General features: G+C 41.1%; 1 protein-coding gene across 9 annotated transcripts in view; it reads right to left on the bottom strand.

The window, feature by feature from the left end:
• LOC134333981 (nuclear body protein SP140-like protein) overlaps positions 1–27,547 on the bottom strand; it is a 42,723-nt gene that overhangs the window by 5,575 nt on the left and 9,601 nt on the right. For 7 of the 9 annotated variants that reach the window (XM_063016210.1, XM_063016204.1, XM_063016162.1 and 4 more), the window contains 7 exons: positions 23,497–23,636; positions 23,356–23,418; positions 14,580–14,698; positions 9,063–9,168; positions 8,391–8,465; positions 7,172–7,315; positions 124–236 (listed from right to left, as the gene is read on the bottom strand). In XM_063016210.1, the coding sequence (XP_062872280.1) occupies positions 124–236; positions 7,172–7,315; positions 8,391–8,465; positions 9,063–9,168; positions 14,580–14,698; positions 23,356–23,418; positions 23,497–23,636 (760 nt within the window). The remainder of the gene's footprint in view (positions 1–123; positions 237–7,171; positions 7,316–8,390; positions 8,466–9,062; positions 9,169–14,579; positions 14,699–23,355; positions 23,419–23,496; positions 23,637–27,547) is intronic. The other 2 variants (XM_063016188.1, XM_063016196.1) reach the window with 2 other exon arrangements.

Genomic DNA, 27,547 nt, shown 5'->3' with positions numbered 1-27,547 from the left:
ATGCAAAATTGTTTCACAACATCTAACCTACAGTTCTTCAAGTTTTCTCTGTTTTCAACACAGCTGAGTTTATGATCTAACAATTAAACCAGTTTTTGAGTGGGATTAGGTAAAAGGGGAAACCTTGGATCATTGTAGGTCAGTGAGCCAACATGGCTGACGATGTTAAAAACTTTGTGAAAGTCCTGTTCAAAGATCTTGTTCATTCTGGAACCCATTCTGTCAAACACATTATCCTACACAGAGCAAGAATACAAGTGAGTGAGTGAGTGAGTGAGTGAGTGAGTGAGAGAGAGAGAGAGAGAGAGAGAGAGAGAGAGAGAGAGAGAGAGAGAGAGAGAGAGAGAGAGAGAGAGAAAGGGACAAAGAAGAAAGGGACAAAGAAGGGGAGAGAAAACAATTTTAAAGTCATGGGCATTAATAAAAAGTTGCAATGTTATTGAAACATCAGTCTGGAGTTGGTAACAAATGGAGAACACTGTAGTAAAAATACCAATGAGTGGACAGTCCTAAAAATCACCAGGAGTTTATCAACAGCTCATTCAAGAAGTCACAAAATGTTTGCGAAACTTTTACTGATCAACCTTTGTAAATGTAAACACATTTAGAATTTAATAATTGCAACATACTCCCAAGTTGGGACAAGGGCGAATAATAATTAGTGTAAAGTTTATAGATTATTTAACTTACATCATTCCAATAAACAGGTGAATTAGTAACAGGTGGGAGAACCATGATTTGGTACAAAATAAGGTCCACCAAACATGTGCTGTGGTAAAATGGGTCTAATGTTCAGCTTGTTTTTGGAAAAGAGAGATGACAATTTTTTGTGTCAGAGATGAAAAGGACCTTCCAGACTGTTATCAGTGAAAGGTGCAAAAGCTAACATATCATGGTATGGGTGACTTGCAGGTACCATTGACATAGAGGCATATAGGGATTTTAGAGAGACACATGCTGCCATCAAGACAGCACCCAGAAACTCCATGATTATTTTAGCAAATCAATGCCAGGCCTCATTCTGTACACACAGGCAGCCAGCGTGGCTGCAGGTTGTTGCACATTTGGTTTCTTACTCGCATTGCTGCGTTAACTTCTCACCGTTTTTAGGGCCAGAAGGTCCCCCCCGGGCGTCACAAGGATGGTCGGGTGTGTAAGTCGAAAGGCCCAGGTAGTAACGGCTCCTTTATTTTTTGATAGGGAAAGTTTGGTACAACTGTTACGCAGCCCTCGTGCTGCCTTTTATTTTGGGTAGCACCAGTTTCCGCCCTGTGACATTAGCAGGTGACTAACCGCTAGCTGGAGCTGTCAATACCGGCAGCCTCATTTCCCGTTAAGCCAGGGCATTCACAAGCACCAGAAGAGGAAGCGCTTAGAGTGCTTACCTTGGGTCTGGACGACCCCGGTTCGAATCTGCCCTGCGCTCACTCCTTAACTTTTCTCTCGGCTCTATTGTAGAGCCGCTTCTAGGAGCGCCTATCTGCGCTCCTTCCCGTGTGTTGTATAACTGCTGATTAGTGCAGTGCCTAGCTCACGTGTCTGCAGAGCCAGCGACCTCGGTTTGAGGTTCGCAACCTTAGTTACTGTTTTTTAGTTATTTCTGTTTCATTCCCAGGTCTCCTGAGAACTAGGGATGTCCTGATCCGATCTCAGAGATCGGGATCGGGCCCGATCAAGGCATTTTTTAACAGATCGGAATCGGCTTTACGGAACCCGATATTCGGTCCGATCTTTTATTATATGGCAGCGTTCACGCAGGTGTCGTAAACGGAGAGCACAATTTGTGGCAGGACGTGGTTATAATGTCTGCTGTGTGGCAATACTTTGATTTGGAAAGCGAAACAAATCCAACAGCGACGTGTAACATCTGCAATGCAAGTGTTTCACGAGGCGGTAGTAGCAGAGCTGCGTTCAACACCACCAATTTGATACGGCATCTAAAAACTAAGCACGCAGCCGAATACAGCGAGTTTATTCGGGCAACTCAGGCAAAGGCTGCACCAAAGCAACAAACGCTAGAAGAAACTTTTAAAAGAAGAGAGACATTTTCTCGAGACAGCGACATGGCCAAAAAGATTACAGAGAGAGTCATTGAATTCATCGCTTTGGATGACCAGCCTATCGCTGTTGTAGAAAATACAGGTTTTCGCCGTCTTTTAGAGCTTTTGGAGCCACGGTATGCCCTGCCGTCGCAACACTACATTTTAGAAACAGCCCTGCCGGAGCTTTACAAAAAGGTAAGCGACCACCTGCGAGGTCTTTTATCAGATGTGACTGCTACTGGCTTTACCACCGACATTTGGAGCAGTGATGTTTCTCCAATGTCATTACTTAGCCTCACTGCACACTGGATTAACTCCGCTTTTGATTTAAAGCGTGCAGTATTGCATGCTCGTCAGTTTCGCGGATCACATACAGCAGAGCATATAAAACAAGCAATCGAGGAGATGTTGAACACTTGGGAAATAGACAAGCAACGGGTTCATGTTATTTTGCGCGACAATGCAAGAAATATGAAAAAAGCAATGAATGATATGGGGGTACAAAACGTGGGCTGCATTGCACATACGCTTCAGCTGGTTGTACACGAGGGACTGCTTTCTCAGCGCAGCATCACAGACACACTGGCTAACGCAAGGAAGATCATAGGTCATTTTAAGCACTCACCACAGGCCTACTCACATCTGGAGGACATACAGATTGATATGAAAATGCCAGCCAAGCGTTAGATGGAACAGCACTCACTACATGATGCAGAGCCTTTTGGAGCAAAAGCGCCCTCTTAGTGTCTATGCAGCTGACCACAACCTTCCAGCTACACTGACAGTAAACCAGTGGACACTAATGGAGAAGACGGTTGAGGTTTTAGCTCCCTTTGAAGAACTGACGAGGGTAGTGAGCGCTGAGACTGCAACTGCAGCTGATGTGATCCCTGCCATAACCGTCCTTAAGCGTGTTCTTTTTCGAGAGCACAGCACTGACCAGGGAATCAAGACAATGAAAAGCACTCTTCTGGAGGCAGTGGATAGACGCTTTAGCCAGATTGAGACTGAGCCACTCTACTGCATTGCCACTTTAGTGGATCCCAGATACAAAGACAGGCACGTCCAGTAAATGCACTTTGTTAATGCTATGATAAAATACTGCTTTACAATTAATCAAATGTAAATCACTAGTATCATTTAAAACTTTTTTGATTTGATTTTAGCTATTTTTATCTAGATTTAGTTCTGTTAATGGTTATGACTTTTTAAGTACACCATTTATCTCTTTTCAGATACTTTACAAATACAGATAACCTGAGGCATGCTAAGGATGCTTTCATTCAAGAGGTGGAGAAGATAGAGTTAAGGAGGGCCACCAATGAATTGTCAGAGACCAAGCCTGTGAAAAAGGCACCACGTCAAACCACAGCAAGCAGCAGCCTTGGCAGTGTCTTTGATGAGATCTTAGAAGAGAGTGAGACAGAGATAGGGTCTGTGAGCACCTCATCAGCAATTATCCAAGTGCAGAGTTACCTTGCAGAGCAAACCATCCCAAGGTCTGACAATCCACTACTGTACTGGAGGGCACATTCTACACAGTTTCCCACACTAGCTGCTACTGCAACCAAGTTTCTTTGTGCCCCCTGCACAAGTGTGGACAGTGAGAGACTCTTTAGTGGAGTCTCAAACATCATTGATGAGAAGAGGAACCGGCTGTCCGCTAACACGACAGAGATGCTGATTTTTCTTTAAAAAAACCTTCACTTCATTTTGAAGTGAGCGTATAGATAACAGTGAGAGAAAGGACAACTGTAGCAGCTCAAATCAAAGCACTTTAAGAACTGGCTTTACTTGATAACAAAAGAGTGCCTTGCAATTTTATTTTGGTATTATTTTGGTTTTAGTGTAACTTATTTGTGTTTTTTTTATATATATATTTAAGTTCAGCTCCTACACCACTTTTGAGTGGAGATTTCTGTTCATTTTCAATTCAATGCTGCACTAAGTTTGTTTACTTTTATTTATTGAAAATAAAAGAACATTAAGCAATAGCTTGGATGAAGCAATTTATTCCTACAGCACTGCAGAGCTATTCAGTTGTTAAACATATACATTGGATTAATTTGAATAATTGTAATGTACTTGAAGTGTGCACTGTGTGAACAGTATTATCTAGTTCTTATCTAGACAATATCTAGAAAATACAAGTATCGGTTTGAGACTCGGTATCGGATCGGGATCAAAATTAATAATCGGGATCGGGAACAAAAAAACGTGATCGGGACATCCCTACTGAGAACTGATGCCACCCGACGGAGAGGTCGGAACATCTCAGATCCTTTTTGTTTCTCCTTTTATTTCTTTATTTTCTTCGAATTTGTATTTTCTTTTGTTTAATAAACACAGTTGCTTACGCAACTTTTATTTGCATCTTGGGTCCGACTTCTTTTCTCATAACAGAAAGGTGCGATCAGTAAGATGAACCCAGCGGATTCCCCACCAGTAGGCAACGTTCTACGCCCCCAGGGGGCGACCCTAGGTAGACACGAGCTGGCACTAAATGAATTGGCTCAGCACCTGGCCTATTTGTCCCAAGCCATACCACTATCTAATAATGGCTTTGATAATGCAGTCCAGTCTCCTGTTCCCCCTGGGACGTCCTCAGTGGATGAACCTCTCATTCCATCCCCCAAGCGTTTTGCGGGGGACGCCAAACGATGTCGAGGTTTTCTCCGCTTCTCTGCTTTTTGAGCAGCAGCCCTCTCGATTTCCTACTAAGCACTCTAAAGTGGCCTTTATCATCTCCCTCCTCACGGGTAAAGCCCTGGAATGGGCCACCGCTCTTTGGGAGAATAATACTAGCAAATACTCCTCTGAGCACGCCTTTGTTAACGCTCCCAAGGAGACATTTTTTAACCCACAGGGAGGTAGGGAAGCCTGCTTAAATTAACTCAAGGGTGGTGCTTCATGGCAGACTACATAATCATATTCCAAACGTTAGCTGCCGAGTGAGGGTGGGACGAGGAGGCTCTCATGGTCATTTTCCATCGCAGTCTCGGGGGGAAAATAAAAGACGAGTTGGCCACTCGCGATCTCCCCTCCTCGCTCAGGTCATTCTACCAGCTGGCCACTCGCATAGATACCCGGCTCAGACAGCAAGCTCGGAGCCCATCCCTCGTATAATAGAATTCATTCTCCACCTGGAGCTGAGAAATTGGCACAACCCGAGCCCATGCAAACTCAGCGTTGCCGTTAAACGAATACGCCGCTCTCGCTCTCCCTGATGGGGGTTTATTCTTGCAGGCCCAGTTGCGCTGGGAAACTGGGGCCACTGTGCTTAAAGTGTGCATTGATTCGGGAGCGGTTGAGAGTTTTATTGACCAGCCCCTGGTACAGAGGCTTGGTATCGCCAACCCCTTACTCTGCTCCTTGGCAATCACAAGGAGCAGATCACTTTTCTGGTTACTCAGGTCCCTCATCTTCAATTAGTCCTAGGATTTTCTTGGCTCAGTAGAAACAATATTAGGATTGATTGGGCCACAGGGTCAATTTTCGAGTGGGGTAAACATTGCCAGGATTCGTTCTTCTTACAAGCCAGCCCACAACCAGAATCTAAGGTGTCTAAGGTGTCGGGGTAAAAGAACCCAATGGTCACTCTTAAAGTTTGTTTGTTTGTTTATTAGGATTTTAACGTCATGTTTTACACTTTGGTTACATTCATGACAGGAAACAGTAGTTACTCATTACACAAGGTTCATCAGTTCACAAGGCTGTATCGAACAGTCATGGACAGTTTAGTATCTCCAATTCACCTCATTTGCATGTCTTTTGGACTGTGGAAGGAATCTGGAGCACCCGGAGTAAACCCACGCAGACACGGGGAGAACATGCAAACTCCACACAGAAAGGACCCAGACCGCCCCATCTGGGGACCGAACCCAGGACCTTCTTGCTGTGAGGTGACCGTGCTACCCACTTAGCCACTGTGCCGCCCCACTCTTAAAGAGCTCTAAAAGGTCAAGACTCTGCGCTAGCCAGGAAAGTTCTTCATTACCAAACTCATTCATGTTTTAATAACCTTGCTTTGTGAACAGGATAGGGCCTTCCCCAGAAAGAGTTGCCAGAAAGTTAGAAAAAAAACAGTTGTAGTTTATTTCTTTACAATGTGGCTGTAACAGCTGAACTAGTAAGGAGGGCTGTCCACATGCTTTTGGTCAGAATTTATGATGATCCCTCTTTGAAAATGCAAATACCTCTGTTATTGCAATTTTAAAAAATAAGAACATGATATAATATTTGTCAAAAAAGTAACTGCCCACATAGTTACTCGGTCAACCGGTTTATTCAATTTAATCACTAAACCAATTAAGCTTAACCGAGCTATTATCCATTATCTAAATTCAATCGTGACCATAAAGTCTATACAGGAACACTAAGCCACAAGGAAATTCCAGCAGAGATTTTTGTAATACACTATTCTCTTCCAGTTAACAAAGCCGTGTTTAGTGGTTTATCATGTCACTGAACTGAGCTATAATCTGCAAATAGAGAAAATTTGGAACAGTGGTGAATCTACCCAGGAGTGACCAGTCAGCTATACATCTCTTCAGGCAGTAACTAATCAAGTTTTTTATAAAAACATTGTAAAAACTGCAGATGTCTTTACTCCTGGAAAAGATTAGTGTTTGTGACTCCACAATATAAAAATAAGTGGGATTCATGGGAAGGTAGCAAGGAGAAAACCACTGCTTAACAAAAGGAACATCAGTTCTGGTTTAAAAAAACTTTTTTAGAGGAAAATTATCTTATTTTGTCAGACAAAAAGCAAATATGTCATACCAACAATCAGACATGGTGGTGGTAGTGTGATGGTGTTGGGGTGCTGTGTCAGTGCCTAGAGAACTTGCTGTAATTTAGGAAACACAGCTGTTTAACAGTGTGTATTAGACGATTCAAACAAAGAGACTTAAGCGGCCAATGTTTTTTGACGAGCGTGATATAGGTGTTAAATAACTTTGTTCTTTGAACACATTGTTTAAATTGTGTTGAGTTTTACTAAAGTTCCCCTTTATAATATATTTTGTACAATAATCTGACATTGAGCAGTGTGACAAATAGGTGAAAAGGGACAAATACTTTTTCACTGAACTGTACATGATCCAGCACACACAGTGTTTGAGTCTCACCATATTAAATTTGCTGCAGTTTTGAAAGATGAGTCTGACGTCATTCACAAACTCTCCCACTGTTTTATATTCTTTGTTCTGCAGCTTGGTCTTCACTCGGTCCAGCCACATGGGTTTTGAGATCCATCTGCTGTACCCCTCCACCTGTACACGATTCACCATTTATATATTCAGATTATATAAGAAAATATAATTCATATAACTCGCAAATCCCAGAATATTACTTGTAAATATTTTGATGGTAATTCATTATTCTGCATTCATTAAGACATTCACATTAAGAGTCCTGTTACACATCCAAAATGTGTATTTGCACCTGAAAAACTGAAAATAAACCCAGTTTGCGCTATGCTTAACCAAGGCAGAACAATACTGTTGCTAAAAGCCACAAATTAGTGTAAGGAAAATAAAAAATGAAACAATGTACGAAATGAAAGACACAAAAAAACAAAAAGCAGCCTGCAACAGCAAACATGGATAGAACAGGAACAGCAGAACTGAGAACTGGTTGTTACAATATTACAGGCTGCTCCAATTGTCTGCAACAATTCAGTTTTCTAAAAAAAAGAAAGACAGGGAACCCTTAGAACCAGACATGAATGGCAATCCACAAGTGCCACCCCAACACCACCAACTGGCAGGGATTTATTGGTGGGGTTTTCTCCAAAAAAGGATGTGACGCCACCTCTTGACTTTCCCTTTGTTTCTTGACTTTCTCTTTGGGATTAATAAAGTGATCTACAGGTATCTATCTCTGGGGCAATCCACTCTTCCAGGACGGTTTCATCATGAGGCCCAAAAATGTTGCGAAACACCGATGTGAATTCCCAAAAAGAAAAAAAAATTGATGCCAGCAGAAAACCAGACCGAACCACACAGCCAGGTATGATGAGTTCCGAGAAAAGCAGGTGTCCCAACAGCTGGCAAGGCTGAGGGAGGAGGGAGAAAGCAAGATATATAGAAAAACTTCCACCTGGTGCAAATGAACGCTTAAAGGTACAGTTGATTGTCAATTAGGATAAACTCACATATCAATCATCTGCACCTCCACACCCTTTACTGGCTAAAATGTAAACGCAGAAGGACAGAACTCTTAACATTGCTCACTGTCGAACTCATTCAGCCGCTGCCATGTAACACACAGTGCAAAAAGTTAAGGTGCTTGTAACAAGTTGAGGCAAATTCTACTCAAGACACCTTTAATAAAAGAGATTCTTACTGTTACAGTGGGGTCTCCAGTAAACACTCGCAGCTGATCCTCTTTATACAAACACAACAGCAAATACTCACAGCGCTGATAAAAGAAAACACACACAATAAAAAACACAACTGTGTGCAATTCATTTTCTTATTTATTCAGTTTTCTTACTTCTTATATTTTAATCCTGTTCTTTGACACAGCAAGTTATGTTAGCGTTATAGCCCATTGCACCACTCAGGCACCTGACACCAATTACTGTAGCTGTAAACGTGGCATTCTTGATTGATATAGCACTGTTCAACAGTTCAGAAGTTCTTGTGTATATTGCTTTTAATAATGTGCTTCACAGTTTTAATGGGAGGCAAGTCTACAGGCAGACCAGTCTAGCACCTGTATTCCCTTACTACACCATTTACATTTTCAGCATTTAGCAGACACGTTTATCCAAAGTGACTTATAGTACTGTGACACCATACTGTCTAAGCAATAGAAGGTTAAGGTCTTTGCTTAAGGGCCCAACAGTGGCAACCTGGCAGTGGTGGGGCTTGAACCAACGACCTTTTGATTACTAATCCAGTACCTTAACTGCCCTACAAAGCCACAGTTCAGTTTATATTTCATAAAGAAGCATGTTGGTATTTAATGCATTGCTGTGTAATACATATCTATACAGCTCATATGTGTGTGTACCATAATGTTTCCAGATAAAGGCCTGTTTAGAACTTCTTTTTGGGTCATGGGAAGCCACAGTCCCTGGTAGGCCTTCAACACACAGTAGGTGCACGTCCATTTATCCCTACACACACACACACACACACACACACACACACACACAGTGTAATAAGCAATAGACAGTAATTTATAGTTGGGAAAACTAGGTGCGCAAATTAGTACTGTATAAAACCACTTTTGCTTTGGTTATCTAATATTTCAGTGCTTATATTCCCTTCAAATTTACACACACGTTTTTTGACTCTGTACTTGAACAAAGGTGTGTTTACATAAATATAATTACATTAACATAAATATAATAAAAATACATTAACAGGGAAAATATTCAGATGTTTCAAATTAGTAACATTAGTACTTTGTTGCAAAGCTCACTCACTCACTGTCTTAACCGCTTATCCAATTAGGGTCGCGGGGGTGCTGGAGCCTATCCCAGCTTTTCAATGGGCACAAGGCACACAGTAACACCCTGGACAGTGTGACAGTCCATCGCAGGGCAGACACACACACACACCCATTTACCTATTGGGCAATTCAGTGTCTCCAATTAACCTGACTGCATGCTATTGGACTGTGGGAGGAAACCGGAGCTCTCGGAGGAAACCCATGCAGACACGAGGAGAACAGGCAAACTCCACACAGAAAGGACCCGGACCGCCCCGCCTGGGGATCAAAACCAGGACTTTCTTGCTGTAAGGCGACAGTGATACCCACCGAGCCACCGTGCCGCCCCTTGTTGCAAAGCTGCTGTTGGCAATTTAACTTTCAAGACGTCTATTGTTAGAAATAATTATCTATTTTAGTCCATTCCCTTTTAGAAACCATCTTTATTTCTCTGAGATTACAACCCCTGGCAAAAATTATGGAATCACCACTCTTGGATGATGTTCTGTCAATTGTTTAATTTTGTAGAAAAAAAATAAATCACAGACATGCCACAAAACTATCATTTCTCAAAATGTCAACCTTTTGACATTTAAGAAACAATAAAAAAGAAACAAATATAATAGTTGTGGTCAGTCACAATTGCTTTTTTTTAGATCAAGTAGAGGAAAAAAATATGGAATCACTCAAATCTGAGGAAAAAATTATGGAATCATTAGAAAACACTGCACCATTATTACTTTGTTGCACCACCTCTGGCTTTTATAATGGTTTAAACTCTCAGAGGCATGGAGTTAACTAATGACAAACAGTATTCTTTATTAATCTGCCTCCAACTGTCTCTTATTGCTGTTGCCAGATCAGCTTTGCAGGTTGGAGCCTTGTCATTGACCATTTTCTTCCATTTCCACCAGAGATTTTCAAATGGATTGAGATCCGGACTATTTGCAGGCCATGCCATTGACATTATATGTTTTCTTGAATGAAAGTTTTCACGTCCTTTGCCCTATGGCAAGATGCATTATCATCTTGAAAAATGAAGTCATCATCACCAAACATCCTTTCAACTGATGGAATAAGAAAAGCGTCCAAAATTTCAATGTGGACTTTGGCATTTATTGAAGACCATCTCCCCTGTACCTTTACCCGACATGCAGGCCCATATCATCAACAACTGTGGAAATTACCATGTTTTCTTTAGGCAGTTATCTTCATAAATTTCACTGGACAGACACCAAAGAAAAGTTCCAGCATCATCACCTTGCCCACTGCAGATTCGCGATTCATCACTGAAGATCACTTTTATCCAGTCACCCACAGTCCACGGTTGCTTTTCTTTAGCCTACTTTAACCTTGTTCTTTTCTTTTTAGGTGTTAATGATGGCTTTTGTTTGGCTTTTCTGTATGTAAATCCCATTTCTTTTAGGTCATTTCTTACAGTTCAGTCACAGACATTGACTCCACTTTCCGGCCACTTGTTTCTCATTTGCTTTGTTGTGCATTTTCTGTTTTCAAGACATATTGCTTTAAGTTTTCTATCTTGATGCTTTGATGTCTTCCTTGGTCTACCAGTATGCTTCCCTTTTACAACCTTCCCATTTTGTTTGTACTTGGTCCAGATTTTAAACACAGCTTACTGGGAACAACCAACATCTTTTGCGACATTCCACGATGATTTATCTTCTTGAAGGAGTTTTATAATCTTCTCATTTGTTTCAACTGACATATCTTGTGTTGGAACCATGATTCATGACAATCTGCTTTGTGCAACAGCTCTCCGAGGTGTAAGCACTCTTTTTAAACTGAAGAATAATTAGCAAATACAATCTGCTGCAGATGTTTTGTTTTTAAACTGCAAATTACAGAGTGATTCCATAATTTTTTCCTCAGATTTGAGTGATTCCATATTTTTTTCCTCTACTTGATCTAAAAAAAGCAATTGTGACTGACCACAACTATTATATTTGTTTCTTTTTTATTGTTTCTTAAATGTCAAAAGGTTGACATTTTGAGAAATGATAGTTTTGTGGCATGTCTGTGATTTATTTTTTTTCTACAAAATTAAACAATTGAAAGAACATCCTCCAAGAGTGGTGATTCCATAATTTTTGCCAGGGGTTGTACAAGACAAATAATAATTTTTAGTGAGATAAAAGTTGGATAAAATTGTTTTGTTTATACAGTAGACCCTTGACTTACGAATTTAATTGGTTCCAAAGAGCTGTTTTTAAGTCGAAATGTTCGTTAGTTAAACCTATTTTTTCCATAAGAAATAATGTAAATAGAATTAATCCGTGCCAGACCTCCCAAACCACCACCTCACCTAAACTTTCTAATGTCTTAAATGCTCTTTTTTTATATAAATACAAGTATATTTTCCCTTAAATCTTAAATTATAGAATATACATTCCTGTAATAAACAATAATAAACAATACACAGTAGTACTGTACATAAAACACACACCACATTTCAGTACAGTACGTGTTCTGTACCTTACACCATAATAAATTTCCTTCTTTTTTTATAAAATGTATCTACCAGGAACAACAATAACTCTCATATTTATCTATTATTTCCTTTTTTATTTTAATAGTGTTGTATTTTGTAGATGTAATTGCACAAAAGAAAGAATAGTTTACTCAGCCTACTTCTCTCACTCACTGTCCCCTCTGATACACAGTGACAGCTACTGGCAGGAGTAAAAGATTGTGAATGTAATATATGAAATAGATTTGTTCATTTTCTCAACACTACACTTTCTCAGCACATTCTTTGGGGTCATATTAATATTGAATTTTACAAAATATAAAGAAAACTCCGGAAAAAAACTGTCCGCTGTCTGAATGTTCGCTCACTGTATATAGAGAGTGAGAGAGGCGGTTGGAGTCGACTTGTTCGTGACGTCACGTGTTTCGTGATTTTTCTGTTCGTAATCCGAAATTTGTTCGTACGTTAAGTTGAAAAATGTTCGTATGGTAAACCGTTCATAACTCAAGGGTCTACTGTTTATGTTTATATAATATATTAATTTCATATTAATTATATGTTTATATAATCGTTAATTTCCTTCAGGATTAATGAAGTGTTTTAAGTGTTGTTTAAAATTTTGTCCAAGAGGCATTTAAAAAAAATAAAACAATTTATTTCACGTCTTATTAACCAACTGACACATATTTTATCATGAAACTAGGTGCAGTTAGCACTAGAGCAGGGCTCTAGACTAACTTTATGCACTGGTGCACCTAAGTTTTTTTCTTAGGTGCACCAGCACAAAAGTTAGGTGCACCCTAATTTTCGACCGCATCGCATTTAACACCGCAGTTTTACAGGTTCACTTTTTTTTTCCCGCTGTCCATATAGGCAATATTGACTTGTAAATGATTAACTAACAATCTGGTCAACATGGCCTCGTCTGATGATCTGTTTGCTGCTGCCTGCCGCTGAAAGGCAGTGGGGAGAGGGGACACTTGGGCGGTGCATTTATTGGGGCATGTAATGTGTTTTATAGATGCATTGTGCTTTTTCAGCCTTTCAATTCGAAATGTATTAGAACCAGTCACAAATACACTATTGCAGGCCATGGTCTTCCCATGCTCTTTACATTTAATTATAGTTTTATAGTCTCATTATAGTACACTATTATAAAAATTATAACAATAATAATAGAGTAAATGTGTGTATGTATGTGTGTATATCTATTTTAATGTGTGTGTATATTTAAAATGATATGTATATATATATTTGTGTGTGTGTGTGTGTATGGGGCTCTAGAGTGTTTGAGTGTAATCTTAAATGCAGTGCATTATACTGTATTATCGGCTTTACTTGATCTTTTACACAGATTCCCAAAATCACTTGCGGTGTGCCCTTACTGTGTATTTTGATTACATGTATTCTAATATTTCACTGTCTTTTAGTTAATTTTATATTTTACTTAACGAAAATATTGTGGTGTTTTTACTTTCGCTATCGCCGCACTTTACCGCTAGCATTAGCCACTTGCTACTAGAGGGTCGGCTCACCACTGTCCGGGATGTTACAGGTCTCTTGCTGTGTGGTGATAGAGGTGTGGGAATAAAAGCACACGACAAGGTAGACTTCACTGTCTAGCTCCAGAAACCGAACTTTAATGCTGGGGCCGTCCGGCGAGTCTCATATACAAAACTAAACCAACTGAACGTCCAAACGCACATGTATAAACCGGGTGCTGCATTCTGATTGGCTGAGCTGAATGTCGCTCACATATCGCCGCTACAATATTGTCCCGCCCTTCATTGTCTCTGATTGGTTTAGACCATGATATGGGCCTGATGTGTGTCTGTTGTTGTACCACAGGGAGACTTTCAGAGTAGCGGAGACTTTTTTCCCCTCGAACGGCTGGTCGCACCGGTGCGACCTCAGATTTTTTTTAGTCGCACCATTGAGAAATGAGGTCGCATGTGCGACCTCTAGAGCCCTGTAGAGCATTTTTCTCAATAACAATGACATTTTTTTAGAAAATCACTGGCTTTGTTCTGGTCAGGGTCACAGCAGGCCTAGTTCCTGCACCACCCAGAAACACTGGGCACCATTTACACCTGAACAGGGCACCATTTCATCACAAGGCTTTGGACACCCTCCTTTCAGACACAGTCAGTTACGTCTGTGTCAACGCCTGACCAGCTGATTGCATTGCTGAGATTCAAACCCAGATCTTAGTGGTGGTAAGCTAGTGTAACAGACAGCTGCGGTACCCCGGCACTACCTAAAACTTAATTTCTAAGTGCATGTAAATGTTGAATGTCTTACTGACTGAATACTGTTTGCCTTATTAATTATAATACAACTGCAAACCAGAAAAAGTTGGCATAGTATGAAAAATACAAATAAACAATGTCTTATATTGACTTCTATTTCATTGCAGACAGTATGAACCCAGAAAAATACTAACGTTATGTGGTTTGGTCGAAAGGTCACTTAACCCCCTTTCACCCCTAACATCACCACCAAGGATGGTATCATATTCCTGGCCTGCATCCAGTGTTTCTCGCTGGAACCGGACCAGATAAAAAAACACCTGTAAGTAATGTAACATTTCTGCTGGTCTCTCTCACCCAAGTGTTTCTTTTTGCAGGTTTGGTAAATGGCAGTTATCATGAAAAGCGCGAGGACACTCATCACAGCACACCAGATCTCCTTCAGAATTACAAATGAAGCAGATGTCATCATTATCCTAATCAATAAAAAAAAATAAAAAAAAATTCATTGTTTTATTTATATATATACAGGGGTTGGACAATGAAACTGAAACACCTGTCATTTTAGTGTGGGAGGTTTCATGGCTAAATTGGACCAGTCTGGTGGCCAATCTTCATTAATTGCACATTGCACCAGTAAGAGCAGAGTGTGAAGGTTCAATTAGCAGGGTAAGAGCACAGTTTTGCTCAAAATATTGCAATGCACACAACATTATGGGTGACATACCAGAGTTCAAAAGAGGACAAATTGTTGGTGCACGTCTTGCTGGCGCATCTGTGACCAAGACAGCAAGTCTTTGTGATGTATCAAGAGCCACGGTATCCAGGGTAATGTCAGCATACCACCAAGAAGGACAAACCACATCCAACAGGATTAACTGTGGACGCAAGAGGAAGCTGTCTGAAAGGGATGTTCGGGTGCTAACCCGGATTGTATCCAAAAAACATAAAACCACGGCTGCCCAAATCACGGCAGAATTAAATGTGCACCTCAACTCTCCTGTTTCCACCAGAACTGTCCGTCGGGAGCTCCACAGGGTCGATATACACGGCCGGGCTGCTATAGCCAAACCTTTGGTCACTCGTGCCAATGCCAAACGTCGGTTTCAATGGTGCAAGGAGCGCAAATCTTGGGCTGTGGACAATGTGAAACATGTATTGTTCTCTGATGAGTCCACCTTTACTGTTTTCCCCACATCCGGGAGAGTTACGGTGTGGAGAAGCCCCAAAGAAGCGTACCACCCAGACTATTGCATGCCCAGAGTGAAGCATGGGGGTGGATCAGTGATGGTTTGGGCTGCCATATCATGGCATTCCCTTGGCCCAATACTTGTGCTAGATGGGCGCGTCACTGCCAAGGACTACCGAACCATTCTGGAGGACCATGTGCATCCAGTGGCGGTGCCGTGTATCAGGATGACAATGCACCAATACACACAGCAAGACTGGTGAAAGATTGGTTTGATGAACATGAAAGTGAAGTTGAACATCTCCCATGGCCTGCACAGTCACCAGATCTAAATATTATTGAGCCACTTTGGGGTGTTTTGGAGAAGCGAGTCAGGAAACGTTTTCCTCCACCAGCATCACGTAGTGACCTGGCCACTATCCTGCAAGAAGAATGGCTTAAAATCCCTCTGACCACTGTGCAGGACTTGTATGTCATTTCCAAGACGAATTGACGCTGTATTGGCCGCAAAAGGAGGCCCTACACCATACTAATAAATTATTGTGGTCTAAAACCAGGTGTTTCAGTTTCATTGTCCAACGCCTTCAGGATACAATGTTTGAACCATTGGATGCACATGGTCCTCCAGAATGGTTCGGTAGTCCTTGGCAGTGACGCGCCCATCTAGCACAAGTATTGGACCAAGGGAATGCCATGATATGGCAGCCCAAACCATCACTGATCCACCCCCATGCTTCACTCTGGGCATGCAACAGTCTGGGTGGTACGCTTCTTTGGGGCTTCTCCACACCGTAACTCTCCCGGATGTGGGGAAAACAGTAAAGGTGGACTCATCAGAGAACAATACATGTTTCACATTGTCCACAGCCCAAGATTTGCGCTCCTTGCACCATTGAAACCGACGTTTGGCATTGGCACGAGTGACCAAAGGTTTGGCTATAGCAGCCCGGCCGTGTATATTGACCCTGTGGAGCTCCCGACGGACAGTTCTGGTGGAAACAGGAGAGTTGAGGTGCACATTTAATTCTGCCGTGATTTGGGCAGCCGTGGATTTATGTTTTTTGGATACAATCCGGGTTAGCACCCGAACATCCCTTTCAGACAGCTTCCTCTTGCGTCCACAGTTAATCCTGTTGGATGTGGTTTGTCCTTCTTGGTGGTATGCTGACATTACCCTGGATACCGTGGCTCTTGATACATCACAAAGACTTGCTGTCTTGGTCACAGATGCGCCAGCAAGACGTGCACCAACAATTTGTCCTCTTTTAAACTCTGGTTTGTCACCCATAATGTTGTGTGCATTGCAATATTTTGAGCAAAACTGTGCTCTTACCCTGCTAATTGAACCTTCACACTCTGATCTTACTGGTGCAATGTGCAATTAATGAAGATTGGCCACCAGACTGGTCCAATTTAGCCATGAAACCTCCCACACTAAAATGACAGGTGTTTCAGTTATTTTGTCCAACCCCTGTATATATATATATATATATATATATATATATATATAAACGTTGGGTAAAACATAAATATAAACAGAATACGATGATTTGCAAATTCTTTTCAACCCATATTCATTTGAATACACTACAAAGACAAGATATTTAATGTTCAAACAGATTTATTGTGTTTTGCAAATAACAAAAAACAAACTTTATTGTGTTTTGCAAATATTCACTTATTTTGAATTTGATGCCTGCAACACGTTCTAAAGAAGTTGGGACAGGGGCATGTTTACCTCTGTGTTACATCACCTTTCCTTTTAACAACACTCAATAAGCGTTTGGGAACTGAGGACACTAATTGTTGAAGCTATATACAGTATATACGTATATATTCTATATTTTTTTGTATAATATATTTTTTAACTATTTTGTAGATTTGTAATTACTGTGGCGGAGCAGTCACTAAAGCATTTCACTGCCAGTTGTACTGTGTATGACTATGTATGTGACAAATAAACCTTGATTTGATTTTTGATTTGATTTGATTTGGATGCATATGTTGCTCCAAAACCTGTATGTACCTTTCAGCATTAATGGTGCCTTCACAGATGTGCAAGTTACTCATGCCATGGGCACTAACACACCCCCATACCATCAGAGAGGCTGGCTTTTGAACTTTGCGCTGATAACAATCCGGACAGTCCTTTTCCTCTTTGGCCCGGAGGACACAACGTCCATGATTTCCAAAAACAATTTGAAATGTGGACTCGTCAGACCACAGGACACTTTTCCACTTTGCGTCAGTCCAACTCAGATGAGCTCGGGCCCAGAGAAGCCAGTGGCGTTTCAGGGTGTTGTTGATATATGGCTTTTGCTTTGCATGGTAGAGTTTTAACTTGCACTTGTAAATGGAGCGACGAACTGTGTTCACTGACAATGGTTTTCTGAAGTGTTCCTGAGCCCATGTGGTAATATCCGTTACAGAATGATGTCGGTTTTTGTGTGAACCTTGCTTGTGAACGACTGAGCCTTTCGGGGATGCTCCCTTTATACCCATTCATGACATTTACCTGTTTCCAATTAACCTGTTCACCTGTGGAATGTTCCAAACAGGTGTTTTTTGAGCATTCCTCAACTTTCCCAGTCTTTTGTTGCCCCTGTCCCAACTTCTTTGGAACGTGTTGCAGGCATCAAATTCAAAATAAGTGAATATTTGCAAAACACAATAAAGTTTATTTGTTAAATATTAAATATATTGTCTTTGCAGTGTATTCGATTGAATATGGGTTGAAAAGAATTTGCAAATCATCGTATTCTGTTTATATTTATGTTTTACACAATGTCCCAACTTCATTGGAATTGGGGCTGTATATATATATATATATATATATATATATACAGTGTATCACAAAAGTGAGTACACCCCTCACATTTCTGCAGATATTTAAGTATATCTTTTCATGGGACAACACTGACAAAATGACACTTTGACACAATGAAAAGTAGTCTGTGTGCAGCTTATATAACAGTGTAAATTTATTCTTCCCTCAAAATAACTCAATATACAGCCATTAATGTCTTAACCACCGGCAACAAAAGTGAGTACACCCCTAAGAGACTACACCCCTAAATGTCCAAATTGAGCACTGCTTGTCATTTTCCCTCCAAAATGTCATGTGACTCGTTAGTGTTACTAGGTCTCAGGTGTGCATAGGGAGCAGGTGTGTTCAATTTAGTAGTACAGCCCTCACACTCTCTCATACTGGTCACTGAAAGTTCCAACATGGCACCTCATGGCAAAGAACTCTCTGAGGATCTTAAAAGACGAATTGTTGCGCTACATGAAGATGGCCAAGGATACAAGAAGATTGCCAACACCCTGAAACTGAGCTGCAGCACAGTGGCCAAGATCATCCAGCGTTTTAAAAGAGCAGGGTCCACTCAGAACAGACCTCGCGTTGGTCGTCCAAAGAAGCTGAGTGCACGTGCTCAGCGTCACATCCAACTGCTGTCTTTGAAAGATAGGCGCAGGAGTGCTGTCAGCATTGCTGCAGAGATTGAAAAGGTGGGGGGTCAGCCTGTCAGTGCTCAGACCATACGCCGCACACTACATCAAATTGGTCTGCATGGCTGTCACCCCAGAAGGAAGCCTCTTCTGAAGTCTCTACACAAGAAAGCCCGCAAACAGTTTGCTGAAGACATGTCAACAAAGGACATGGATTACTGGAACCATGTCCTATGGTCTGATGAGACCAAGATTAATTTGTTTGGTTCAGATGGTCTCAAGCATGTGTGGCGGCAATCAGGTGAGGAGTACAAAGATAAGTGTGTCATGCCTACAGTCAAGCATGGTGGTGGGAATGCCATGGTCTGGGGCTGCATGGGTGCAGCAGGTGTTGGGGAGTTACATTTCATTGAGGGACACATGAACTCCAATATGTACTGTGAAATACTGAAGCAGAGCATGATCCCCTCCCTCCAGAAACTGGGTCGCATGGCAGTGTTCCAGCATGATAATGACCCCAAACACACCTCTAAGACGACCACTGCTTTATTGAAGAGGCTGAGGGTAAAGGTGATGGACTGGCCAAGCATGTCTCCAGACCTAAACCCAATAGAACATCTTTGGGGCATCCTCAAGCGGAAGGTGGAGGAGCGCAAAGTCTCGAATATCCGCCAGCTCCGTGATGTCGTCATGGAGGAGTGGAAAAGCATTCCAGTGGCAACCTGTGAAGCTCTGGTAAACTCCATGCCCAGGAGAGTTAAGGCAGTTCTGGGAAATAATGGTGGCCACACAAAATATTGACACTTCAGGAACTTTCACTAAGGGGTGCACTCACTTTTGTTGCCGGTGGTTTAGACATTAATGGCTGTATATTGAGTTATTTTGAGGGAAGAATAAATTTACACTGTTATAAAAGCTGCACACAGACTACTTTTCATTGTGTCAAAGTGTCATTTTGTCAGTGTTGTCCCATGTAAAGATATACTTAAATATCTGCAGAAATGTGAGGGGTGTACTTACTTTTGTGATACACTGTAAATATATATATATATATATATATATCATTTTTGACCGGAAATGACAGGGTCGTCTCCCAGAAGATAATAAGATGATGTACATCATTGTGGAAAAAAATATTTCTCAGCTTTTATTTACATTTGAACAAAAAGTGGCATGTCCAAAATTATTCATACCCTTTGCAAACTGTCACAGTCTGTGGGAAAATCCAAAGTTCTATACCATTCCAAATAGTCCAAGCTGTTCTAAAGCATCCTAATTACCCTGATTCATTGGAAACAGCTGTTTTAATCAACTCAACAGGTGAAAAACAGCAGCTCTCTGCAGTTGGTTTGTGGACAGTCATGGCTAAGACAAAGGAGCTCACTAAGGACCTGCGGCTGGACATTGTGGCTGCTCCCAAGTCAGGAAAGGGCTATAAGGCCATATCTAAATGTTTTCGAGTTCCAGTGGCTACAGTGCAAAGTATTATTAAAAAATACAAGACATTCCGCACTGAGGACACGGTCGGAAGCCAAAAGTGACACCTGTGCTGGCCAGAAGGATAGTGAGAGGATAGTAAAGAGTCCTGACTTGAATCCAATTGAGAATCTGTGGAGGGAGCTAAAGATCAGGGTGATGGCAAGAAGACCCTCCAACCTGAAAGAGTTGGAGCTCATCGCTAAAGATGAATGGGCAAAAATACCAGTGGAGACATGCAAAAAGCTGGTCAGCAATTATAAGAAGCATTTGATTGCTGTAATAGCCAATAAAGGCTTTTCTATTGATTGTTGAGAAGGGTATGAATAATTCTGGACATGCCACTTTTTGTTCAAATGTAAATAAAAGCTGAGAAATATTTTTTTTCCACAATGATGCCTCTTTACATTATTATGCTTATTATCTTCAGGGAGATGCCTGTGTCATTTCCGGTCAAAAAAAAAATTGCTGGTTGAATAAAAGTAACTTTAGGTCAAAATTTGTCAGGGGTATGAATAATTTCGGGCTTTACTGTATATATACACTGATCAGCCATAACATTAAAACCACCTCCTGGTTTCTACACTCACTGTCCATTTTATCATATCCACTTACCATATAGAAGCACTTTGTAGTTCTACAATTACTGAAGAAGTGGAGCTGATAAAATGGACAGTGAGTGTAGAAACAATGGGGTGGTCATAATGTTATGCCTAATTGGTCTGTATATATACAGTGGGTACGAAAAGTATTCAGACCCCTTTACATTTTTCACTCTTTGTTTCATTGCAGCCAATTGGTAAGATCAAAAAAGTTCTTTTTTTTGCTCATTAATGTACACTCTGCACCCCATCTTGACAGAAAAAAAACAGAAATGTAGATATTTTTGCTAATTTATTAAACAAGAAAAACTGAAATATCACATGGTCATAAGTATTCAGACCCTTTGCTGTGACACTCATATTTAACTCACATGCTGTCCATTTCCTTCTGATCCTCCTTGAGATGGTTCTACTCCTTCATTGGAGTCCAGCTGTGTTTAATTAAACTGATTGGACTTGATTAGGAAAGGCACACACCTGTCTATATAAGACTACACAGCTCACAGAGCACATGAGAATCATGAGGTCTAAGGAACTGCCCAAGAAGCACAGAGACAGAATTGTGGCAAGGCACAGATCTGGCCAAGGTTACAAAAGAATTTCTGCAGCACTCAAGGTTCCTAACAGCACAGTGGCCTCCATAATCCTTAAATGGAAGAAGTTTGGGACGACCACAACTCTTCCTAGACCTGGCCGTCCAGCCAAACTAAGCAATCGTGGGAGAAGAGCCTTGGTGAGAGAGGTAAAGAAGAACCCCAAGATCACTGTGGCTGAGCTCCAGAGATGCAGTAGGGAGATGGGAGAAAGTTCCACAAAGTCAACTATCACTGCAGCCCTCCACCAGTCGGGGCTTTATGGCAGAGTGTGCAAGACATATGAAAGCCCGCATACAGTTTGCAAAAAAACACATGAAGGACTCCCAGACTATGAGAAAGAAGATTCTATGGTCTGATGAGATGAAGATTGAACTTTTTGGTGTTAATTCTAAGTGGTATGTGTGGAGAAAACCAGGCACTGCTCATCACCTGCCAAATACAATCCCAACAGTGAAACATGGTGGTGGCAGCATCATGCTATGGGGGTGTTTTTCAGCTGCAGGGACAGGACGACTGGTTGCAATTGAAGGAAAGATGAATGCGGCCAAGTACAGAGATACCCTGGAGGAAAACCTCTTCCAGAGTGCTCTGGACCTCAGACTGGGCCAAAGGTTCACCTTCCAACAAGACAATGACCCTAAGCACACAGCTAAAATAACAAAGCAGTGGCTTCAGAACAACTCTGTGACCATTCTTGACTGGCCCAGCCAGAGCCCTGACCTAAACCCAATTGAGCATCTATGGCGAGACTTGAAAATGGCTGTCCACCAACGTTCACCATCCAACCTGAGGGAACTGGAGAGGATCTGCAAGGAAGAATGGCAGAGGATCCCCAAATCCAGGTGTGAAAAACTTGTTGCATCATTCCCAAGAGGACTCATGGCTGTACTAGCTCAAAAGGGTGCCTCTACTCAATACTGAGCAAAGGGTCTGAATACTTATGACCATGTGATATTTCAGTTTTTCTTGTTTAATAAATTAGCAAAAATATCTACATTTCTGTTTTTTTCTGTCAAGATGGGGTGCAGAGTGTACATTAATGAGCAAAAAAAAGAACTTTTTTGATCTTACCAATTGGCTGCAATGAAACAAAGAGTGAAAAATTTAAAGGGGTCTGAATACTTTCCGTACCCACTGTATGTATGTATATATATATATATATATATATATATATATATATATATATATATATATATATATATATATATTATATATACAGTACAGGCCAAAAGTTTGGACACACTTTCTCATTCCTGTCTAATTATTGGCTGCATCAAGCAGAGAAAACATGTAAGGAGAAGCTGAAAGTACTAAAATCGGGTTAAGAACTGTCCAACGCATTATTAAAAAGTGGAAGGACAGTGGGGAAACACCTTCGAGGAAGTAATGTGGTCAGAAAAAAATCTTGAATGATCGTGATTGGCGATCACAAACGTTTGGTGAAATCAAATGGTAGAAAAACTACAGTAGAACTCAGGGAGATGTTTAATAGTGACAGTAAGAGCATTTCCACTCGCACAATGTGAAGGGAACTTAAGGGATTGGGACTAAACAGCTGTGTAGCCTTAAGAAAACCACTTGTCAGTGAGGCTAACCGGCAAAAATGGCTTCAATTTGCTATTAAGCATAAAGATTGGACTCTGGAGCAATGGAAGAAGGTCCAGAGTGATGGGTGCATCAGGGTAAGAAGAGAGGCGGCTGAAGTGATGCACCCATCATGCCTAAAGCATGTTTTCATGGTGTTCATGTGGTATTAGAATTTGTCCTCAAGCAAGAATCTATTATAGAATAACAATCTGTATAATGGTTTTAAGACTTACAGGCTCCTTGTTATGGCAGTGATCACAAGGACACAGCAGCGAATGAAAAAACAGGATCTTCTTCTGCAGATTGAACACATGCTAGTTATCCTACAGCTGTGGTTAAAATGACCAGAACATTTTTAAGAAATTCACATTTACCTTTACCAGGTAGTGTAAAGTTTTGCCATGACACAGTATATCTTTCCTCCAGTGGGCATCTGTCAATGTGGATTCCTGGTTTACAAACTCCTCAGGGGTGAACCAGCGCTCCTCTGTGCGGATGCTTTTACTACATGCCCCTGCAGCACACAAACACACGTTTATGGTGGACTTATTTCATTTAGTCATCCTACAGCTACAACTATTAATTTAAAATTGTTGTGCAGTGTAAATAATAATGTAACAGTAGTTTTGAAGAATGATAAACTACAATTATTTTGGAAATTATATTATGCAGATGTTGCAGTTATTCTTTTCATATTCAAACTTGGTGTAAAAGGGACAAAGCATTATGTTTGGAAAAGCATGGTGTATGGTACAGGAACCATGATGGTATTGGCAGCCATCTGATTATAATGAGCAGTGGTAGCTCAGTGGTTAAGGTACTGGACTTGTAATCATAAGGTTGCTGATTCAACCCCCACCATAACCAAGTTGCCACTGTTGGGCTTTGGAGCAAGGCCCTTAATCCTCAATTGCTCAAATTGTGTTCTGTGATAATTGTAATTCGCTTTGGATAGAAATGTCTGCTAAATTCCACTAATGTCAATGTAACAAATTGGCCAAGTGATTTTTTTGTAAGATTGTCCACCATCTAACAAATATCAGACAGTTTTATAGGACCAAGTGCACCCTATGGTGCAAACATGCACTTCTGAATATGGTCCAGAATGTTGCTGCGCCTATAAATATTGATTGTAAATATCACCAAGATGGAATTAGGCACCTCCATATCCTTTCCATTTAAAAGATGTTTTCATTTCATTGCTTTTCTCCTGGCCTGGTCAAAGAAAGGTGGGTCTCCCAGACTTAGCCAATCATGCCTATGTAGGCAAACAGCTGGACGATAGCACCTGCTGAAATTCTAACCCATAACAGCCTGTAATGCCTGAACGTCCTTCAGTTAAAAGATGTACAGTGGTGCTTAAAGGTTTGTGAACCCTTTAGAATTTTCTATATTTCTGCATAAATATAACCTAAAACATCATCAGATTTTCACACAAGTCCTAAAAGTAGATAAAGAGAACCCAGTTAAACAAATGAGACAAAAATATTGTACTTGGTCATTTATTTATTGAGGAAAATGATCCAATATTACATATTTGTGAGTGGCAAAAGTATGTGAACCTCTAGGATTAGCAGTTAATTTGAAGGTGAAATTAAAGTCAGATGTTTTCAATCAATGGGATGACAATCAGGTGTGAGTGGGCACCCTGTTTTATTTAAAGAACAGGGATCTTTTAAAGTCTGCTCTTCACAACACATTTGTGGAAGTGTATCATGGCACAAAAAAAGGAGATTTCTGAGGACCTCAGAAAAAGACTTGCTGATGCTCATCAGGCTGGAAAAGGTTACAAAACCATCTCTAAAGAGTTTGGACTCCACCAATCCACAGTCAGACAGATTGTGTACAAATGGAGGAAATTCAAGACCATTGTTACCCTCCCCAGGAGTGGTCGACCAACAAAGATCACTCCAAGAGCAAGGCGTGTAATAGTCGGCGAGGTCACAAAGGACCCCAGGGTAACTTCTAAGCAACTGAAGGCCTCTCTCACATTGGCTAATGTTAATGTTCATGAGTCCACCATCAGTCCACCAACACTGAACAACAATGGTGTGCATGGCAGGGTTGCAAGGAGAAAACCACTGCTGTCCAAAAAGAACATTGCTGCTCGTCCGCAGTTTGCTACAGATCACGTGGACAAGCCAGAAGGCTATTGGAAAAATGTTTTGTGGACGGATGAGACCAAAATAGAACTTTTTGGTTTAAATGAAAAGCGTTATGTTTGGAGAAAGGAAAACACTGCATTCCAGCATAAGAACCTTATCCCATCTGTGAAACACGGTGGTGGTAGGATAATGGTTTGGGCCTGTTTTGCTGCATCTGGGCCAGGACGGCTTGCCATCATTGATGGAACAATGAATTCTGAATTATTTAGGAAAATGTCAGGACATCTGTCCGTGAACTGAATCTCAAGAGAAGGTGGGTCATGCAGCAAGACAACGACCCTAAGCACACAAGTCGTTCTACAAAGAATGGTTAAAGAAGAATAAAGTTAATGTTTTGGAATGGCCAAGTCAAAGTCCTGACCTTAATCCAATCGAAATGTTGTGGAAGGACCTGAAGTGAGCAGTTAATGTGAGGAAACCCACCAACATCCCAGAGTTGAAGCTGTTCTGTACGGAGGAATGGGCTAAAATTCCTCCAAGCCGGTGTGCAGGACTGATCAACAGTTACCGGAAATGTTTAGTTGCAGTTATTGCTGCAAAGGGGGGTCACACCAGATACTGAAAGCAAGGGTTCACATACTTTTGCCACTCACAAATATGTAATATTGGATCATTTTCCTCAATAAATAAAAGACCAAGTACAATAATTTTGTCTCATTTGTTTAACTGGGTTCTCTTTATCTACTTTTAGGACTTGTGTGAAAATCTGATGATGTTTTAGGTCATATTTATGCAGAAATATAGAAAATTCTAAAGGGTTCACAAACTTTCAAGCACCACTGTAAATATCATTCATTCTTTCTAGGAGTTTCTAGAGCTTAAAAAGTAAAGCTCTGCTTTGTGCATCCCTCTTCATTAGGAATGTTTACTATTCCACCAGTAGAGTTAACCAGTATGAATATGTCTGCTACACAAAACTCAGCTTCCACATCATTTCTATCTCATTCTGTGGCTTATCTGAAGCAGAGATCAAGGCAGTAGTACATTTGAAGGGGGCGCTCAAGGGCTGACTGCAAGACTATACAACAATAACATTAAAACCACCTCCTTGTTTCTACACTCACTGTCCATTTCATCAGCTCCACTTACCATATACAGGTCCTTCTCAAAAAATTAGCATATTGTGATAAAGTTCATTATTTTCCATAATGTAATGATAAAAATTAAACTTTCATATATTTTAGATTCATTGCACACCAACTGAAATATTTCAGGTCTTTTATTGTTTTAATACTGATGATTTTGGCATACAGCTCATGAAAACCCAAAATTCCTATCTCAAAAAATTAGCATATCATGAAAAGGTTCTCTAAACGAGCTATTAACCTAATCATCTGAATCAACGAATTAACTCTAAACACCTGCAAAAGATTCCTGAGGCTTTTAAAAACTCCCAGCCTGGTTCATTACTCAAAACTGCAATCATGGGTAAGACTGCCGACCTGACTGCTGTCCAGAAGGCCATCATTGACACCCTCAAGCAAGAGGGTAAGACACAGAAAGAAATTTCTGAACGAATAGGCTGTTCCCAGAGTGCTGTATCAAGGCACCTCAGTGGGAAGTCTGTGGGAAGGAAAAAGTGTGGCAGAAAACGCTGCACAACGAGAAGAGGTGACCGGACCCTGAGGAAGATTGTGGAGAAGGGCCGATTCCAGACCTTGGGGGACCTGCGGAAGCAGTGGACTGAGTCTGGAGTAGAAACATCCAGAGCCACCGTGCACAGGCGTGTGCAGGAAATGGGCTACAGGTGCCGCATTCCCCAGGTCAAGCCACTTTTGAACCAGAAACAGCGGCAGAAGCGCCTGACCTGGGCTACAGAGAAGCAGCACTGGACTGTTGCTCAGTGGTCCAAAGTACTGTTTTCGGATGAAAGCAAATTTTGCATGTCATTCGGAAATCAAGGTGCCAGAGTCTGGAGGAAGACTGGGGAGAAGGAAATGCCAAAATGCCTGAAGTCCAGTGTCAAGTACCCACAGTCAGTGATGGTCTGGGGTGCCATGTCAGCTGCTGGTGTTGGTCCACTGTGTTTTATCAAGGGCAGGGTCAATGCAGCTAGCTATCAGGAGATTTTGGAGCACTTCATGCTTCCATCTGCTGAAAAGCTTTATGGAGATGAAGATTTCATTTTTCAGCACGACCTGGCACCTGCTCACAGTGCCAAAACCACTGGTGAATGGTTTACTGACCATGGTATTACTGTGCTCAATTGGCCTGCCAACTCTCCTGACCTGAACCCCATAGAGAATCTGTGGGATATTGT

The sequence above is a fragment of the Trichomycterus rosablanca genome, chromosome 2 (genome assembly GCF_030014385.1).
Source record: "Trichomycterus rosablanca isolate fTriRos1 chromosome 2, fTriRos1.hap1, whole genome shotgun sequence".
Classification (NCBI taxonomy): Eukaryota; Metazoa; Chordata; class Actinopteri; order Siluriformes; family Trichomycteridae; genus Trichomycterus; species Trichomycterus rosablanca.
Note: the sequence above shows the minus strand (reverse complement) of the source record. Positions and strands in the feature narration are given on the sequence as shown.